Raw genomic sequence first — 21,814 nt, 5'->3', positions numbered from 1 at the left:
GTTCAGCAGTTCTTTGAAAATAACTCTGAGAAATCAAGTGTGCAAGCATTGGGATTTCTCTTGACAACATCTAGTCATAGGATCCCAAGTAAATTTGCAGATGGCTGAAGAGGAAAAATATTACGATGAATTTAATTATTAGGATACAAGTGATGGACTTTAAAAAAAAATAAATTGCATCTTATGCCCCATCTACCACAAACATAGAATAATCCAATGATTAAAAAAATCTAAACTAATTTGGGTGGGTATCCCCAATTTAGGTTCTAGCTACTTAATTAATACAGTCGTTATTGCACAGTTTAAATTGATGATATCAGATAGTTTTGGTTTTTTTTATTCCTCTATATGTAGTGGCACTGTAAGTTTTACAAAATTATCAAGAGACTATCATGTAACAGGCGAGACCAGCACCAACTTTGCTTTTCTCTACTTGGATTTCCAAGAGTACCTATGTGTCTCATACATTTTTTGTTTGTTTTTAAATAGTATCATATTCCCAGCTTCTGCACAATTACTTTTAGCACAACTATCTGTCTGGAAACATGCCGTTTTGATTCAGGTGTGACTGACACACAGGCACTGTGATTGGACTTCTGATACTTGCCAATGAGTTAGAGTGCTTTCAGAAAGATCCCACTTGCGTTATAGTTCTAATAAGAAAATACAGACAGACAAGTATTTGGATTCCAGCTCATTATGCCCATTTTAACTTCATATATAAACTGTAATAAGCATATAAATTTCATTGTTATTTGTATACAGCTTCTAGCAAGTTTTCACCTCCCTAGAACTCCAGGCCAAACTTCTCTAAAATTAGCTCCCATTTTTCTAGTTTTTCCTATGGACTCTCTCTTCAGTTAGAAATTAGCTCATCTGGGAAGTACAGCTATATCTTCTCATTAACACCTATAAATCATATTTAATGGTTAGGAAGCAAATCCCAAGATTGTTCTCAAGTACGAATTCTGTAGCAGTGTGCTTCAGATTTCATTCCCAGATGCCTCGTAAATTTGGCAGATAATCAGGGAAAAATTATTAAAACCTGCTTGTCCTACTAAAGCATTAGATATTTTCTCCAATTTCTTCATCCTTTTCATTATGTTTCTTAGAGAGATGTGTTATGCTACTAAATACTATCTTTATGGAACACAAGATAGGGTAAACATTTACAATGTATGGACTCAGTGTGACACTGAAATAAGCAAATACAACTTAGAACTGGACTTGCATAGAATAGTCTCACATTTGGTTATATTCCTCAATATGAATCTATATTTAAAACATATGATACACTCGACAATATGTTGCAAATATCCCTGAATATAGTGATCTACAGACAAGTAGTATTATGGAAACAAATGAGACATACACAGCTTAACTTTTAAAACCTGTCTGTATCACCTGTTGGCTTTTAATTAAGTAAATACATATTTTCATTTTTTTCATTCACTGAATTGGTATTTCAGGCCACAGAATGTTCAATGTTAAATCTTATTGAACTGCTTCCTTCAAAGGAATAGATTGTCTTAATTCATAAGAATTAATAAAAGCTTTGTTAGGATTAAGTGTTCTCTTCTGTTGAAGGTTTTAGTAGAGAATTATGCAGACAGCATAGAATGAATTTAAATGTTCAATACATGTCTTCGTTAACTAATTTCATTTTGGTTCATTAAAGAACAGAAATAAAAAATATAAAGTTCAAGACTTATTTATTAAATTGAGAGGAATGAGAAATAAACCTGACTGTATCATCCACTAGAAATATATTGATGCAGAAATAATGATTTTTTTATAAACTGCAGAGAAAGGCATAAGCATTTAAGCATAAAGTTAAACCACAGAATCACAGAATGTTAGGGATTGGAAGGGACCTCAAAAGATCATCTAGTCCAATCCCCCTGCCGGAGCAGGAACACCTAGATGAAAGAAAACTTGCTTTTTTGACCTGTTAGTAAAATCAATACATGTTTTATTCAAGGATTTATTTGAAGGTCACTGACTACTATCAAAATAACAGTAGTTTCACTATTGTTCTGCATTGGACTTAATCAAAATATGGCAAGGAGTGCAATTAATGGATAAAAGTTTAACTACGAGTTGTTTCTCTTGTTTGGACAAGACAAATAAGGTTCAAAGACCATCAAACAAAGGAGAGACATTTGATCAACTAGTTTGATCAAGCTCCAGTTATGTTTGTAGCAATGGTAAAACTCAGATTGTCTTCACACTAAAAGATGGGAAGTCTCCCTTAGCATTGAACTTAGGATCAATTAAACTTTCAAAGATTTTCAGTATCTTTCCAAAAAAAGGAACCTACACTGTACCAATTTCCTGTTTGTACCTATTTGGCTTCTCAAACTAGAGTTCAGATCTTTTCCCTGAGTAGAATCAGACACACAAGGAATTCCAGTGGCTGTAGAAACCAAGGAGCTGCTTGGAACAGGAGAAAAACAGATACAGCCAGATTTTCAAGAAATATAATACTAATAAATTTAACCATAAAATTAATCCATAGGAGACAGAGCATCTTGAATCTTGACAGGGATTCTCATGTTCGCACATACTTGCCTGTTTAAGAACAGATCTAGTGCAAAGCTGGGTTTTCACTTTAAGAAAAAAGCATACTGTTTATCATACTGTTTAAAAAACCCACAATTATTTCAGTGGTGTCTGTGTCAGAGAAATACATAATATGCAAAATGAATATGAAAAGGATGTTGAAATTTAATTTTTGAGACAAGTCATGTGAAACTGAACTAGGAGCTGTACTAAAGAATATAGTACTGCATGGAAGTTATATGCTTAATTATTCTTGAAGGTTAATTTAATTTCTAATGACTCTTAATTTAGTATTACTTTTAATTAAGGCTGTATTAATGTGATTTTTGTGTATGTGAAGATTCCAGTATTTGTGACACAGAAGGTAACCTGTTAAATTTATCTAGTTTGTTGCCCCTATGCTAAATACTCAGTCTTATTATTGCTTTCTCAAAGTTTTTCACCCCAAAAGCCAGGAAACTAATGTTTTATGGATTCCATACAGAAGAATTTACGTTATTCACTTGAAAAGAAGTGACAACAGGAAAGTCTGACCACATGTCTCTGAAAATGTTGATGGTAAATATAGATGGCATTTAGAAATTGATTATCGTCCTTTTGACTTATAAGAAGATCCTTGACAGAATGGTTTGGATTAAAGTAGCAAATTTAATTCACATAGAAATAAAAATCAATGCATAAACATTGCATTTAAAAAAATTCATTATCCTTACTACTTCAGCTTATTTTCCTTGTTGCTACCAGTACTGGGTCTTACTAAAATGCATAACATAATCTCATTTTCCTGTGTCCTTCCACCATTTCATGAGTTAGCTATTTCACGATTTCTGACCAATTCATAATCCTGTTTTATCTTGAGCACTTTCAGTTTGTTGCACTGTTGCAAGAAAGCTGGCTTCTTTTTCCCCATATGTCCCACCCTTACTGAAATATCAGACTAAATAGCAATGCTAAATAATGTGAGTACATATTCTTTCATAAAGGTCTTAGTTAGCAGGCTATATATATATAAGGTCTATAAATATCTGCCTCAAACAGATGGAAGTATGGATTGTAAGCATTTTAACCGTTTTCTGAAAATAAAATATTGTACAAAGCTTTGTTTCATTACCAGAAGTGCAATTATCTGAGACTGCCAGTTGCTGCTTTGGCTGCATTCCCTGTCTGCTGGAGAGGTAACTCCCTTGTAAGGATATACGATGAAACAGGTGCAAAAGAAGACATGAAAATTGTATTCAGATACATCACTAGAGAAGTTGGATGGCATGATTCACATTCATTTCCTGGAGATGTTTAAAAAAATTTCTGAAAATATTATGATAAAGCAGACAGAAGTGTTCTCTGGCTAAACAAGTGACTGGCCCAGAAAAGTCTAGGATTTGTAGCACATGAAGTGTGAAATGAAGGATTGCACCACCTTAGCCAAGTTAAATTCAGTCTTTTGCCGAGTCTTTGAGGCTGATCTTAAAGGATAGGATGGAAAAGTCATTAAAAAGCAAAAGCAATGAAAGCAAAGCAAAGCAAAGCAAACCCAGAACAAATAACCAAAAGTATCCGCTGCATGACCCTAGACAGCCGATAATATTACCTACTGGCTCAGATGCTGAGGATCATGTTCAGACTACTTAAAATACAATTTTAAAATATAAACAGATAAAATGAGACTAATGGAAACAGAATCTCATTTAAAAAATAAATAGAGAAGCAAAAGGTGTGGCATGTGTGACAAGGTTTAAAAGACTTAAAGATTACTTTTTTTCCTAGTTTGCTATTAGGAAACAATGGCATGAAACTCCCAAATACAGAAATTATACTTATTTCTGAATTTTACATCATCAGTGAATTATCTTAAACCAACACTTGCCCTTAACACTGCTGCTGCTTTTACCGGACATACCCACACTGGATAATTTGTCTTAGTGTATTAAATCACACAAATATTGGTTCTGATTTTGGAGAAAATAAAAAGTTTTTTTCAATTTGTTATAGTTAAGAAGTATACAGATGACTTTCAGGAGGGAAGGATACTTCCTCCATTATCTTCTGAATTAATCTGAATCTCAACAAGTACCCAACAGGCATTTTTTACGCATTTCACTTAAATTACATTAATGGGTAACTCAGGGAGCAAAGTGAATCATTTGTAATAACAAGATATCAGCTGTCCTTGCTCACTACCTAAAAGAGTTAATTTCACAGCAAGCTACTCTGCTCCTACTGTATTTGGTGCAGGTTCGAGAATGTTTCAGGAGATTTACTGTTTTAGTACCTGTTTGTCCCTTTTTAACAAGTGTAAGATTATGGGTTTTAAACAGAGATCACAATTCAGGAAAGCGATGAGTTCTTTTATGAATATTTTAATCAGGAGCATGACATTTCTTTTCAAACAAGAACAGCTTCTTAATTTCTTTTGCCTGGAAGGAACTGAATTCCTTGATTTAGCTTGATTTGTTACTGCTTTTTGACTAAGGCCCTAATCCTCCTAAACAATTTTTACTCAGTGCCACAGTCTGTTGTGGATAGAAGTTTCAAAATTATTAAAATTATATATTTTCCAGGCAGGTGGAAAGAAAAGGAAGGCTTTTAAGATATGCTTACTCTGACATCAAAAAGAGAAATGTGTCACTGTATGTGACTAATATTAATCTCAGGCCTATGTTAGGTACTGGCTATACCTTAGAAATAATTGCATGGACTTAATGCTAGGTCTGCTGCTCAGGATTTCAAGGGAGTTTATACAGCTCTTCTTGACATGCATTTCCATGTTTTTTCTACAATTGGTATCTGAACTAGTAATATTAAAAGTTGTTCAGGAATGTCTCTGCAGGCTGCAGTACCTACAGTTGAAGCTCAGTCATGCTCTCTCTAGCTGAAAGCTAAGATCTTTCTACACAAGCAGCAACTGGAGTTTACAGAAATGACCAAGTGTACACTAAAATACGCATCAAAATTAAGAATTAAATACACAGTGAAACTACAATTAAATAAATATTGTAATGGAAACAGATCAGTGATATATCAAAACTGTTCTCTAATCTGTCTCTCAAAAGAAAATTGAGAAAAAAGTGACTATTTGAAAAAACTCCTCTCCAAACCCACTTTTCCAGTTCATCTCCAAGCATCAGTGTGAAAACCTAGGAAAAAGCTGTGGGTACTAGTCAGCCAGCTAGTCAGCCACCAGTAACAGCCATGCTGACTTTCAAGCATTTGACTGTCTCTCAGACTATGGCATAAATCTTCTAGGGCCTCTGTAACCACCTGGAGGATTGACTCTGACTTGGGACCTATGAAATAGAGGTGGTTTTTGAGGTGAACGCTCTTTACACATCAAACCTTGGTTCATTTCCATTATTTCAAACTTATCAGTCACAGTGACATTTCTGGTACCCAAATCATGCTCTGTTTCTGCAGCTACACCCTCCTGGTTTCACAATTATACGGCTATTGTTTTTACGTCTCCCATTCCTGTAGTGCACTGCTGCACTGTCCTTTTGGACTGAGGGCTTGCTTCCTTCTTCTATCTCTTTCATCACCTTAAAGTATCTCTTTTTTGAAATCAAATGCAGATGTAATATTCATAGATTATATTGTATATGGAAAGGTCCTGTACCAGCACTGTCGCCAAGTAGGTAAGAAATAAAACAACCAGGGACCAGGACATCTGCAAAAAAAAGCGCTAAAAATATTTATTTACTCACCTAAAAAAAAAAAAAAAAAAAAAAAAGAAGGTTCTCAAAATTCATTTTCAGTTAAAACAAATTAAGTTGGTGTGGATTTTTAACAACATTGTCATTGCCCCTATGAATTTTTATCAAAAGATTAAAAACTGTAAATAAAAATAAGCATCAAACCTAGATTCTTATCCAAACATTACCCAGTTTTCCAAAATAAGCTCTTCAGAATTGCAGCAATATTTCTGTAAGTTTTTGGTTGGCATTTGGAAGGGCTTGAAATGCCATTAGAATTTGTAATTAGCTCTAGCATAAACTTCCTCTTTTCAGTCTGTTCCTCTTTTATCTTTTATTATTTTTAACAGAAGCTTCTGGCTTTTACTGTGACAGTAAATTTATAATAATGTTTTCAAAACTAGTATTTCACTAACTTGCGAGAGGAGCTGGTTAGACAAAGTGTGAACCTCTCCATTCTTCTATTTATATCTCCTAAAGTCAGGAGTCTACATTGCTGACTGTAAGCCGGTCTTTTGCCTCTGATATTTCCTAGTTATGTCTACAGCCAGATTAAAAACATCTGCTGGACCAGGAAGATTTATACACAGTTCTGCCAAAGCTCTTTATCAGATTCAATTTCCTCTTGTCCTGGTTGTCTCTTTATTGTCTCTTATTGTCTGCCTATATCTTAACTTGAAACTTCAACGATTCATCTTCTCTTCCAAACCTGGAAATAGCATCTCATTCCCAGATTCAAAACCCTTAGATCCATTTCTGCAGCTAATGTAAAAGCTTTTAGCAACTTCAAAGTTCTGAAGTACATAGGAAGTTTCTGTGTCTATTCTATTTGTAGCTCCTATCAATATCAGATGGAAGATTGTTTTCTGCCCTCCTTCCTTATTTTATTCCAATGACTAGAAAATAATGTCCTAGTCTTCTTGTGTCTGATGTCCGTGGTTTTAATCTTTCACTTCAAATTATTTTCTCTACCTGATGTTCTTCTACCACTCTTTTAATTCCACAGTCACAGATGCAAGCTGACCATGTCCAAGTTTATTATTTATTTGAAACTTTCTCACTGTATTCACTTCTTCTGCAGGTATCATCACCTAACTTTACTTCCACAGAACAATTAGTTTTAGTCAAGCATCTTTTTCCTAATGTCACAATGGAAGTCCATATTTGGTTTCTTTGGTAATGATAGCAAACTCTTTACACAGAAAATGAAATTTTAACTCTGGGTAAAGGAAACAGATAGAATTCTGTAGTAAAGCAAAAGGTATGATTATCGAGTTCTTAAAGTGTAATTGGAAGTCTTTTGTAAGAACTTTTCTTTTTTTAAAATTTTATTTCAGATGGATTTTGACAAGGAACTCAGATAAATCTTGTTTAGACAGTGTATGACTCTCACAGCAACAAAGCCAACAACATCTAACCTTTATGTACATTAAAATAGCTTGGAAATATTACCAGAGTGAAGTTGAAAGGCTTAGTGAGCAAAAAAGCTGATTAAAAAAAAAAAAAGTCAGATTTATTTAAAAGTATTTTTAGCTATGCTGATAATTTTGGTTGTGTGACTCATACCTTGGGAAACCTTTGAGATGTTAATAGTCAAAGACAGGTTGATTCAACAAATCAGACACAACAAATCTATTCATTGAAAACCCCAAACTGAGTGTACACACATCTGCAGCCTTCAATAGTAGAATAATATAAACTATAGATGCTGCAAAATGGGAGGCGGGTGACAACCTGCAGCCCTACAGCTCTTTTACTTGTTCCCAGGCTACCCCAATGCTCCACAGAGGCTGATATTTATGAATGGCTCTGCTCACAGGCAGAGCAGCCCCACAGGCACTCACCACAGGCCGGTGCACATCCCAGAATGCTCGCTCCTGGCTGTCAAGAATCTTCCTCTCTATCTTGTCTCTCTTCTTATCCACTCTGTCAATGTGAAAGGATATTTAAATAAAACTGCCTTAATGAGAGTAATTTTAAATAAAACAAGTGTCCAATTATTTTTCTCTCCCCTTCTCCCTTCAAAAAGCATGCAAAACCAAAACTCCTCATCTTCAAAGGAACTTACTTTGCTTGTGCTTCAGCTTGCATAAAAATAAACTCCCATTTCCGAGCAAATGCTCGCTGTAGCCTGGCCAAACTCTCCTGAAAATACATCACAATTTTAGTGGGTTAGGTTGTAAGTTATTTACTATTTAATAGCTTTTAGCTTATCTCTCCCTCCTCCCCTCATCCTCACCAAGATGTAATACCAGTAATGATATCTGTGCCAGTGTAAATGTACCTTACTTATCTGATATAAAGTCTTTGCTTGACACCAAATGGGTGGATGATAGACATACTAGATCTATCTACTTTTGAATGCCCTGACTATTTTAGTTTTGAAACTCTGATTATAAGGGTAGATGCAACCTTCAGCAGAACACAGGATTTCTGAAGCATTTTTATATACTGAGTGCTGGCTGAGTAATTTTGTAATAATGCAAAGAAACATTCTTGTTTTGAAAGTACTAATACTGTAAAATAACAGTAGTACTTTCCATACTGAATGATCCATATGACAATTCACATCAGTCACATATAAAAAAGGTTTGCATTGAACAATGTTGATGGCCTATCAACTTATTTAAATTACAATAATAAGAAACTATCAATATTTTGGTAGTATAGGAATCTTCCAAGACCTCCACAGCTATCCTCATTTTAAAAAAATGCAGATTATAGTTCTTCACTATGGTACAGGAAATGTATATATCCTACAGCCTACAGGAAGAAGGTTTGTAAAATCTTAGCAAAATTCTTCCCTCCAGTAATGCTGGAACAGCTATACTGTCTGTAACAGAGCTTTTCCAATCTCCCTCCAGCTTAAATGGCAGCAGCGTGCAGTCTGTTAACATGGAGAAGGTTGAGGTTCTTGTCTTCCTCCAAAAAGAACCCAGTTATCTTCATGCACTGTTTTTACCACGACTAAGTGAAAAATTGTCTGTAAACTTCCTAACAAAACGTGTTGTTTTAACTGTATTTTTATGCATTGCAAATATATCTCTATGACAAACTTATGAAAATAAAGTACAGTGAACGAAGAGGAGACTTTCTAGAGATCTTGTCAATACCAGTAAAGGCTCTTGTGGATTGTATACTGGAGGTGAATTTTCTAAGGCATGTAAGTATAAAATTATGCATACCCCACAGTGCAGTACACTGAAAAGCAAGCTTGTGCCAGAAGAAGCAATAAAGTGTGTCAGCATGGTGCTGCGGCTGAAGTATTTGGCATGTTGAGAGGCCTGGCTGACTATCCTGCTATCGTGTCACAGTAGCACAGCTGGACAGCTTTCAGAGCAGAGCCAGGGCTGTTCATGAATTTTATGTTGACATTTTCATGAAAAATTCAGGAACTTTTGGGGGGATATGGACAGAATTCAAGACATCTCTCTCCTTCATGAAAGCCATCGTCATCAGCTAATCAAACTCCTTCTTTTTCTGGCTCTTCCTGGCCCCAATTATTTTACTATGCCTGGGGCACAACACAACTTTCATGGAGTAAGAAGTGTCTCTCGTCTGACCCTCTTTGCCTCTCAACTACTGGGACAAGGGCTTAAGTGCCAGTATCACTTTTAAGAATGAGATTTATATTTCTACAGCTACCAAGTGCTTTTGAAAATGTTGCCAGAGAGCCTTCATTCAAACCTTACATGGTGTAGAGTACAATTGCTTTCAAACACTCGTGGTGTATCTGGGATATGTGAACAGTTATTTCTGATGATCTGAGCAGAGTAGGATTAGAGATGGACCAAAATCCACTCCACTGGACCACTAGTGATGTACCACTTTTGCCCAGCTAGCTTTCACTACAGTCTCTCAAACAGCATTTATGAATTCTGGGCACTGTCAGACCCACATGCTAGTAAAAGTGGATAACTTTCACACACAATGCTTATAGTTCTCATGCTTAACATTCTTTCACATGCTCATTAGGCCCAGCAGAGAAATTTACTTGTCTACAGGTACTTACAGCTTCATAGTCTGCAAGCTCTAGCCTTGCTTTGTTTTGCATTGTCCTCTTGCAGAGGTAAACAGCTGGAACAGAATAAAATAACACAGAATTTGCTACTATCTCACAAACACAGCAGACCAGAAATCTAGAGGCTTCATCTCTATTTTACTGATAGCTTTTTTTGTTTTAATTTCTCTGTCTGTTCTAAAAAAGCTTTAAAGATGACATCAATGCTACCAGTATTGTAACTAAAATGATGGGGCAGATACAGAGATTCATTAAATAATTATAAAATATGCTTTATGCAACAGACATCATATACAAAATGCATGAGATACTTGGGGTGAGGTTGTTTAATGGCCAAGGAACCAACACATTAAAGAAAAAATTGTGTATGTATACCTCATAATACATGAGTTGTATCAGGAGCTGCTGCTATATTAGTTAAAAAGGTTTATAAGAACATGCATACCTGGTTTTATTTATTTTTACTTTATATTTAGAAATCATAAAATTTCAACATAAGAATATTTTAGCTAAAAATTAATTCCAGATAAAATTCAAGACTAATACAGTTTAGTCTGCTATAACCAATATTTAAAATTGAAAATAATGAGAGACCAAAAAATGAAAAAACTGTATCATGTATTAGATATAATTAGAGAAAATATTATTTCATTGATTATCTATATTCAAAATCCTTCAGCAGAGCTGTTCTGCCTCCACCTTACTCAGACAGAGGAGAATCTTAACTAGTAAGATGGAATACTGACAGCTAAATACTAAAAGGATGCAAGGACGAAAATGAAACTCAAATCTACATAAACAGCAGAGTGGTTTGCATCACGTTGCTTGATCCTGAATTCTTTATACACTCCATTACGCCTGAATGAGGTGCATTTCCAATAGATTTTATTTAGCAACAAATAGTTCACATCAACTCTATCTATTGTACAGCTTCCGCCACCAGTAAGACAATGTGTGCAGCATAATTCCTTATTGTGCAATATTTACCCACTTCATTACTTCAGAGCACCTTCTCATGTGTGAGATGGAGGAATCTTTTGATCAGTGTAGGTAAGAAAAGCTTCACTTATCTGTACTTTCTACCATCAGCAAAGAGCCCATGTTTATTCATTGTGGGTAGGAATGTTCCTGCTTCCTGTCTGCCAGCTTGTCCACTAAAGGAGCCTCACATAAAAGCCTAACTCTTCCAATCACTAGGAAAAAGGAAGTGCTCATCTTATATTTAGCTTTGATTTTTAAGGTAGTCATTTATTTCTAACAAGTCACCTGCAAATGCATGCAAACTCACTCCAGTGGATGCTATTTCAGTGGAACTGATGAGAAGCACTTTTAATAGTGCTGCAGTTACAGGTGTTACTTGATGTAAAATGGAGTTATATTTTAATGCAGTTTTTGTCTATTTTTTCTTCATTTTGTGTTTGTTATTTGGTCTATTTTCTTTCTTACTTTTTCACTTTCCACTCCCATAAGAAGCCATGGCCTCTTTCTCTATTCCCTGACATCACATATCGCTTCTATTTCCAAAGCAATTTCTGTGTCTACAAAATCTACAAATACAGACACAAATCCAGATCACACACTAAGTATGGGAGTCAAATAGTTTCTATAGCCTCAGTTTCCATACATTTTAATATCAGTATACTTACACAAGTGCATTGGCATGCATGCTGAAATGTCATAAAAAGGTGAGAGGGTGAATTCTGGACCTTTGTACCTAGGTTGCATCCACATTAAGTACATCGGTAAGAATACCAAGAGAGATAGTCTTTGTTACTTATCTCCTTTTACAGTGATGCATTTTCCTCTCTTTTCCTTCAAAATAATTTATTTCATTGAACAAGAAAAAAAAATGCTAAACCCCTTGAAAATATTAGCAATAAAATACAAATTTCATTATGTATTTTAACAGTTCTGAGAATTTCAGGGGTAAAATTTTGTCTAGTCCAACAAGTCTAATACCACTTGAAGAGAAAGAAAACAAACTCCCTGTTCTCTTCACTTGATTAAGTCCTCGTAAACCACATTCTCATGATCCCTATATAGCTGCCTTTAGTTAGTTTAGCACATTTTTGAGGGTACCCATTGTGGGGGTATTTTGGGATTAGCATCTCCTGCTACCTCCAACAAAAACTGTTACTGCAGAGGTGGTTGACTGTCCATCTTTCCGTCAGGATAGGTTTTAACAGAAAAGCATCTTCAGGTTACAGAGTTCTCAGCACTGGCAAAACAATCGCCAGATCACCAGGAGGAGGAAAGAGGAATTATTACATGTCATATTTATTATATGTCACATTACTAATCTAGTACTATATCTAAGAAGACCCTTTTCTCCAGTGTGTGACTGTACTGCAGTATCTTTCCTGCAGGGTTCTTCTGAAGACACCCTTTACTCCAGCTCCATAGCAAATATAAGAACGGGTGTTTTTAATTATAAGTATATCTTAGCCAAAACTCAAAAACTCCCTATGTTAATCTCTCAGACAGTTTTCTCCAGACTAACCAGATCCACTCCCATTCAGGAGTCTAAAGGTTACAACATCTGTGGCTTGGGATCTTTATGTCAGAATTGCTTCTATGTGCCAGGGGGGATAAGACAGAACATGCCCAAGAATAATTTGGTTATCTGGGAAACATGACATATCCACTAGTATAGAAGAAAATAGTGCTGTAGGACATTCCTATTCTTTGACTCAATTTACTGCCATTGCTGTGTGCTAACAATTGTATCCTTATTATAGAAGTGCATGTTTTAGGATCTGTTTAGGAGCCACTTGTAGTCACATGAGAAGCTGGCAACAGCTCTGGAACTTGAGTTCACCAGTTCACACTCTTGTTATCATATTCTTTGGCTTGTCTGTAACAAAATTCACCAATACATTGGAAAGACAGAAGAATGTGAAAATCACTCATTCTCAGCCATAACAGAGAAATAAGGTTTTGTTCTTCTGACTTTTAGAGGAATGAGATCTGAAATATGGATGCTCCCATCTTTCAAAGGTACCACTCCTTTTCTGCACTAAAACATGTGTGAAGTAACTGCATGTGTCCAGTAGCCTGACCTTGAGCATCTAGGAAGGATGTCAGTCAGTGACCTGTTTCTTTCTAGAGTCATGAGCCCTCAGCATTTCACAGAAAGACAATGTCTGCTTTTCTAATCCCATTGTTGTATGAGTTGTCAGTGTTCTTACAGCTTCATATGGAAGTGTAATCTGCAGAAAGTTCTTCAACTAAAAGCTACTCTATTTCTATATTTATTTCTCTGTCTACCTCCCTCAAGGTCCTGGTCAGGGCTTTCAATACAGCAAGGAGCTCTAATTGCCCTGAGCAGCCCATGTAGGGTTTCACAGGGGGCCTCTGTGCTTAAGTCCAGCTACTTCCCCAGGCCTCTGCTTGAGCTAGATTGTAGATAAGCCTCTAACCAGCCCTGTCACTTATCAGTGCTGCCCTGGCTTGACCTTGGACCTTCCTGGTCACTTAAGACTTTATTGGTGAGGACACTGCTCCTGCCTGTACTGTTGCCACCCTCAGTTCTTGCTTACCTTCCTTTGTGAAGCTGTCCACTCTTGCCACTCCCTGACAAGGGTGCTGGAAAAAGCTTTACATATGGATGAATGATTTGCAAGGAACAGGGTCTGATTAATAACCTCAATTTGCTAAATATGGACTGACACATACACTCTTATTTTTAGAGCTAGTGTATTCTGATGGATTTTGCAATCAACCTAATTGTCTCCACTAAAATGAATTACATATTAGATGCTACAGTTTGTGCTTTAGAAGAGACTGATTATCATCAGAAAACAGATTTTCCAATAATTTTAAAGGCAATATTAATACACAACATTTCACAACAAAAGATGGTCAGTGATGTTTATAAATGGGTATTTGAACCACAAACCAGTACTAAAACACACTTTGGCAGCTGTGCAGTAAATAGAGAATACTTGCTCTTGAAAATTCTGTTCAGGCATTCACAAAACGTGAGCAACATGAAAGCTGAAAGTGAGATTGCAAACTGTTCTAGCATGAGTTGCATGAAGAGGGTGTATGGATTTTCCCTCTTGCAAATTTTTAAAGTTACACGCAAAATAACCCATTTTCATGGTTAGCTACCTTTGTTTCCTATTCTTGACCATTCACTTGTACTTGAAAGCTCCTAATAATCCTCTATAGATTTTTTTCTTTAAAAAAGATCATAGTGATAATGACAGCTTTCATTCTAGAATCAAGAAACTGGACTAAGCGCACATGATATTACACACACTTACCAGCAAAAAATCAGAGCTTTCACCCAAAAGTTAAAGCGGGGAATTTAAGCTTGTTGCTAAACAGGGGGTAAATCTTCCCTCTCACCACATCAGAGAAAAAGCCTCAGCTAAATTCAGTGAAAGTACAACCAGGCCTCTGAAGACCACAGATAATGCCACCTACACATCCACCACCATGTACGCAAACTTAAACTCCCTACATAATTGTCCCAGTGCCAGTGGTATTACAGCTTGATTCAGCCCCAGATAGTGGGCGTAACTTTCAGTGAACACTCGTTACCTCTACCGAGGCCAGATCTCTGTGAGTCAAAATTCTGGTTTCAGAGTCAGTGTGTATATACCTAGTCAGTATTTAAAGAGCAAGGAAAACAGAAAGTATGGCAAAGTCTAAGGGTTTCAGTGTCCTGTGGGCAGACAGAAGTTCTCCCTCCATATGAGTGCCTGTGTCAGATGGAGAATTATGGGACCATCGGCAAAGAACATGATTGCAGGATGGAGAAAATGAAATCAACCATCTTATTTAAGCATCAGCATTTCTAGATTATGCTAATTTATACTATCTTTAGGTCACCTTTGTTTTTATCCAATAAAAAGGAATTTTTGGTCTTTGCAGCAGATGTTGAGTTTCACTTAGTCTTAAAAAAAAAAGATAACTTTTGTTATCAGCCTCATGTATTTATAAAAGAGTAAATTAGTATTTACTCTTTAGTAAATACTAATAACATTAACTTAAAAGGAAGGCTATGGTAGCTTATGTGCACTAAATTGCCAGATGGTCAAAAATATAACTTCTGAAACACTCCTCCCTTTCTCTACTTTTAACTCTCTGATCACACTATTTCTATAACATTTAAGGAATACAATTTGATTGTATACTTAGAAGGGTAGAAGACTTTCTTACATAAACCAAGGGTAAGAAAAAAAAAATGAATTTCCAACTACCAGAGAGTGCAAGAAATAGAAAAAGGCAAATTCATGTTCAACACACAAAAGTCCCCAGATTACGATGGCCTGAAATGTCTTTCAGGGTGACAAAAATAGGTATGTAAGAGATGTCACCCAAGCTACATAAACTACGCGATCAGATAAAGAATATCCTATTGTCAAATCTAATTTAAAATTGCATCCATTGAATTATCTCATACTTCTTGGTGTTATCATAATGCTTTCAATTTGAATTCAAGAATTTAACACCCTGCTTTGGCACACAAAAAAATGAGCTTTCTACCGCCTCTTAAGATTCTCAGATTTAAGGGGGACTCAAATGCACTTGCTAAAAAGATTCTAAGAAGAGGAGGTGTAACAAATCCAAATACACTGCTACTGCATAGAAACCACTTAGGGCATGTGCAATCCAAGGCAAGGTTGAGGTTGTCAGAAGATGGAGAGTATTTTCTTCTAAAATGCAAAAATCAGCCACAGGAATGGCATCAGAAGGTGGCCATTACTTGACAAAGAGAGCAATTCCTCAGTGCCCACAGGGCAAAGGGCTATCAGTGGCAAGACAGTGCATGACTATAGAAAAAGCATTTGTTGTCCCTGCTCCCCTTATGGCTTGAAAGCTCTAATTCCGGTATTGATGATGAAACAGACAAACACATTTAGTTTACTCAACACAGTAATTTGAAAGCAATTCTGAAAATTATGAATTATGTTTATAAATCTCAGAACTTATTTTGATAATAAATTTTATCTCTATTTATAAGGGACCTGGATGCAGATTATCAATGCTTTTAAAGTAATGCTTTTAAAATAATGCTGCAGAAAACATGTACTTGGGCCGGTTACCTTTTCATAGGCGTGCATACAAATATATTGGCCAAACATATTTTCCATGTTCCACATATAATTGAAATTAGTTACACATTCATGGAAAGAAAAATTCAGGTAACCACAAAACTCTGAAGTGGTGAGCTGATTGGAAAGCATTTTCAGGAAATGCCTCCTGCTTACAGAGCCCTCACTGTGGTGGTTTGTCAATGTCAGAATTAGGAAGGATCAGAACAAAATTCAGGACATGCTTGTTGAAGTGAGACTTTCTTTTCATCATTTATATGACAGAGATAGCTCCTAATGAGTGAATTATGTAGCTCTGCAGAGTATAATGGGATAAGATTCAGAGTGGGAGAAAATCTTGTAGGTCACCTCTTGCATCTTTCTGCTAATGCAAGTGTCTTTCCTAAAGCTCATTTGATTCGGTTCTGCCCAGATTAAATTTTATGCTTAGCAAGCACTGTCCACAGCCATGTTTTCTTGAGGGACTATTCTCCTTGATAGACTGTACTCCTCACTTAGTCCTGCCACCAAAATGTTAAGTCAATACATCTGTATATGTAGTTTCTCAAAACAAAGTCACTTACTTAAGGAGCCACAACCCAGCCTTAGCAACAATTTAGTACATCACTTGCGTCTGGTAGCAACAGTCTGTTTCTTGCTACGCCTAGAAAGCCAGCAAATTTTGAGACACTTTGAGACAGGTCCTTAAAGGAGGATTTTTTATTAAAGACCCAATACAATTGCTTGTAGGAGTCATTGCTGACATACTCTGGCTGACACTAGTTGTTGAAAAAGTGGTAACTGGGAATCAAGATTCAAGATTATAGAACTGCAGAGCTCTCCAGAAACTATTTACACTATATTGGTAAATTTATCCTCATTCTTATGGCATAAATTTTAACAAATAAATTTTTATTCATATCTGACAATTTATATAGAAGAAAATGCTACTCTGCTACCAGTTTTGCTCCAAGCTACTGACTTATATTTATGGATTGATTTCCAGAGATGCTGAGCACATGCAGTTTTCCAGCGGAGTTAAGGTAAGCAATAGGACTTATTTCCCAAACACAAATAGCTTACTAATAAACTTGCCAAGGGAATCCTGCCTGAGTATTTGGGCAAAGAGAGTATATAATGCATCCTCTGTACAATTCTCCTTCTAGACAGTTACTCCATGAAAAAGGGTGCAGCAAGACAAATGGGAGAGAAAATTCATGAACTAATCAAATTTTTATAGGGAGATTTGAAGCTAGGCACATAAAAAATGTAGGCAACACACTCTAGGGAGAAAATTATATGAAAATTTTTGATATGTGAAATATATGATATGTGATTGCAGTTACTTTTTGTGCACTATATACTCTTTCGACTGCAAGTTTGGCAGAGGAGAGGCAGATGAGCCAGGTGCGATGGCTCGTGTTCAGAGTGGAGCAGCAGAGGCTGAACACAGAGAGGTCTCTGTCAGTTTACAGTGATAATAAGGGATCATTAGGAAGGAAGCTTTGTATGGATGCACTTGTTAGCTGATCATGACACAAATCTAAAAAGGACAGACTTTTGCTTTCATAAAAATGCTGGAGAACAACAGCTATGAGATAACAACTTTCACACAGCAAAAGTAGATGGTTTCCTTATTTTCCTGTAACTCAGACTGGATAACAGAGTTATCCAGACTGCTTTTACAACACATTACCTGGAAGGCTATTGAAAATATGTATATTTTCAGACCTTGTCCTTCTTCACAGTAGCAGAATTTAAGAATTTGCTTAAAATATATTAAAAAATAGTCTCATTTAGCATCATTTACACATCACATGGTCATTACAAGGCTGAAACAGCATCCTCTTGCAACTATATAGATGCAGTTAACTCTTGTCGTCTAGTATTAGTCCCAACCTCCTCAACACTGTGACTGAGGCACTTTCAAAATTTTATTCTGTATCTCCTTTGAACATATTTCTTTTTTAAATATGCAGTTAACTGTAAGAAAAGATCTGTATGTCACAGACACTTTTGAGTCTAACCATCAACAAAAGTGCACTAGGGAAAATGAGTAAAAGTTACTAATTCTTCTTCATACCTTATACATCTGAAACTCTTATAAGCTTCTTACATTGTCACAACTATGTTCATTTGTTTGCTTGAGCCTTTCAAACATAAAGATAATTGTTATTTTGTTGTGAATGGAATGTTCCTCTAACCTTTCATATTTCTTTTCTGTCTCATTCAAATAAGAGAACAGCAAGGAACTGAATTCCTCAAATTTGCAACAGCTGTGAGTTACTAAACCTTTAAGGGAACCTGATCGGTCCCATGAGAACTGAGGCCAAATGCATATGGAATAACAGTTTCATAGTTGGCATTGTATTTCCCCTTTCTGAGATGCAATGGACTTAACAAGTGTCCATATTTAATTAATTCTTAATCATATGAACTGTTTTTAATCTGCCAGAAAAAAATTCTGTCAGTTCCAAATTACATCTGTAAGAAAAGAGAAGATGATTACAGGAAGGTTGCATGCTCAGCCATTAGCTGCATTCATTTCCAGATTCACTTCTATTTGTCACAAAACCAAATCATAATTCAGGAACATGACTTAACTCACAGGAAACACAAAATTATTTGAACTACACTGGCCTTAAAAAATCATTAATATGATTTATAATGTTCATACCACTTTTCATTAGTAAAATCCTAAAAGCCTAAAACCAGTGGGAATCTGCACAGAACAACATGTCCTGCATGGGTGGACTCCAAGACATACGGCATTAATCTTCAACAGATGGAACTTAAGAACCTGCCTTTTAAAAAATTATTTGCAATTTGAGGCATCTCTTATAGCATAATTTTCAAGAAAAAGAGAGGGAGATTTTCAGTGCTTTGTGAAAATTAAGTTTCTTAGTAACCTCAGAATGACCAGACGGTTAATATTTTGATAGTTACAATCAAGACAAAGGGCTACACGACTCCACTTTGTTACACGATAAATTCATCCAAGCCCTCTTTTTGCCAACAAGACATAGCACTATAGCTTTATTATGAGAAAAAGTCTGTAGTTCCTTGACATTTTGCAAGATTCTATTTTCATATGTCTTTCTGCACATCTTCTTCAGATAAATAATTTTTAATGTAATGTAATTTGATATTACAAGCTCAATGGAATAAGAAATTATATTTTAGAGAAAATATTAACATACTATACAGAGATGTAAATAGCATTTCTTTCTGAGTTAGCACTGGTAAAAATCTAGTACATGCAGTATCTCGATCTCATTTAATTTCTAGTTTAAGATTATTTTTTTCCTTCCAGTATGCTACATTCCAGACAGTAGCCTATCTATAGGTGAGTAATGGTAAATCATTGTGAGTAATTTTTAAATAAAAATAAAATTGTAATGTGTTTTCAAAGATTTGTAAAATTAGGTCAATGCCAAAGAAAGTGGTTTGCTTTGCTAATAATTTTGACAAAGGACGATTACAGAGGAAGTTTCTTGCTGGCCTTGAGAGACTCCTAATGCCTGACACAGTCATTAGTTTTAGGAGGTGCAGTTTCAAGCCTGTTCAGGAGAAAACCATGAAAATGGAAGCACTGCACAGCACCATAATACATGACAAGTATGAAACACATTTACATATCTGTAATAACATAAATTCTATTCATTATATTTTCTAGGAAGTAATAGAATTACCATGAAAATCTGCTGAATCTCTTTGGAGCGTATTTGAGATGGAATTTATCCTTTAATAGCCTCAAATTGTTTCAATCCTACTTTAGATTTGTTTTGGATTGTTGAATATTACCTGTTTTATTTTACTATATTCCTCTGATGATCATTGTTTACACCAGTTATGTGATCCTTTTTGCAAGTAGCTGTATTCAGTTCTCCTCTTATCTGCTCTGTCTTTGTATTCATAGAAAGGTATTGGAAAAAAATCCTCCAGCCATAAGGCAAATGCTAATTTCTGTGAGTGGGAAGATGCTAACCTAATAAGATACTATTGAAAAGTTGTCTTAAATTTTCCTGTGAACTCTCTAGCATTAGCCGATTCTGGTGACGTACAGCCGCCTTAGGTAGATCTAGTGTAATGCTCTGACCCTGTTGCATGGAGGAGCTGCGACTGAGTTTCTTACAGGCTTGCACCTTTGGTTCATGACTCGGAAGGAGCAATGAGATGGAAAGGTTGGGGCTTTCCCTTCCTTAAACCCTTTGTACCAGAAGGCCTTAAATTCACTAAATGGTACATATTTTACAGGTCTTATATTTAAATCTCAAAAGCTCTCAAACAAGGACGTTTACTGTTCAACAAAGGCACCTCCTCACATGATGAAGAAACTGATCCCAGGTTTAATTCTGTACTCCTGGCACGCAAAAACTGGACAGATTATATAAGACTACTACTTACTAAGGTATGTAATTTATTGCCCAATCCAATGATCAGCTGGACTAGAAAGTCATGTCTCCTAATTTGGAGTAAAGGATGTTAATTGAAACTTTCTCAGCCTGATCTCAAGTTCAGACCTGCTAAGCACATATTTATTTATTAAAATCCTCCTGGTAATGTAATACACATTACAGCTGAACAACTCAATGTCTCTTAAAACCATAGTAAATTACTTTCTGATCTTTAACATCTTAGGAGACTACACTGAAGAGCCCCTCTGAGAAAAGCAAATAACACTTTCAAGGAAAGGAAAAAAAATTGTAATAAGTGGTAAATCAAGCATTTCTCCTTCAGTGACTAATTTCCTCATATGGAGTGGATAATTACTCAGGTGTTATATGAATTACTATTCCTTTGTAGCTTTCAATAACTATTTCCTGGACATCTTCAAATCTCTTTTTAAAGAAAGATGAACATTTTTCTCCTTCTATAGGATGAGAAAACTGTCATTATTTTCAAACTCTATCTTGCCTTCAGGCACTCAGCTCTGCTGAGAGTTTCAGCTTGAAATTGATTTATTTATCAATATATTTGAAATTGTGTCCACTGTGGAAAGAAAGGAAGCATCTGTTGGAACCATCCATCCCTGCAGTCTTCAGCTCCCAAGAGCTGAGATTCAATGCGTATTACAAGCAAACATGCATCTAAATTTCAAAAAAGCTGTAAATAGAGACTTTCAAAGTTTGAGTTTTTGAAAATGTAAGCTATCGTGTACATGCTTAGTTACCTAAATAAGTGACCTGGTCTTCAGATGAGCTGAGTATTTACAGTCTAGATTAGAATCAACAGGGGACTGCTCATTGGTAATCCATTTTCTTCTTCATTAATTGGTGTACAGAGGAACCTAATTTTAGTTATAATTTTGTGAGGTTTTTTGGTAATACTTTACTACCTATTATCTTCAGATTTTCCTGTCTAAGCACACAACAGTAATTAGAATGTGTAATTTATGAATAAAAATCCAAGAAACAGGCAAAGAAATTAGATATTTCCTAATATAGTTCATATTAGAACCATATCAGTTTCCCTAATAAATAATTTTCCACATGGTGTAT

General features: G+C 35.7%; 1 protein-coding gene across 1 annotated transcript in view; it reads right to left on the bottom strand.

The window, feature by feature from the left end:
- The window catches only part of LOC104521474 (regulator of G protein signaling 7), a 67,191-nt gene that overhangs the window by 35,002 nt on the left and 10,375 nt on the right, over positions 1–21,814 (bottom strand). The window contains exons 3-5 of the mRNA XM_029083855.1: positions 10,261–10,325; positions 8,317–8,393; positions 8,093–8,174 (exon numbers count right to left, since the gene is read on the bottom strand). Of these exons, the coding sequence (XP_028939688.1) occupies positions 8,093–8,174; positions 8,317–8,393; positions 10,261–10,325 (224 nt within the window). The remainder of the gene's footprint in view (positions 1–8,092; positions 8,175–8,316; positions 8,394–10,260; positions 10,326–21,814) is intronic.

This window comes from Antrostomus carolinensis, unplaced genomic scaffold (genome assembly GCF_000700745.2).
Source record: "Antrostomus carolinensis isolate BGI_N321 unplaced genomic scaffold, ASM70074v2 scaffold5600, whole genome shotgun sequence".
NCBI lineage: Eukaryota > Metazoa > Chordata > Aves > Caprimulgiformes > Caprimulgidae > Antrostomus > Antrostomus carolinensis.
Note: the sequence above shows the minus strand (reverse complement) of the source record. Positions and strands in the feature narration are given on the sequence as shown.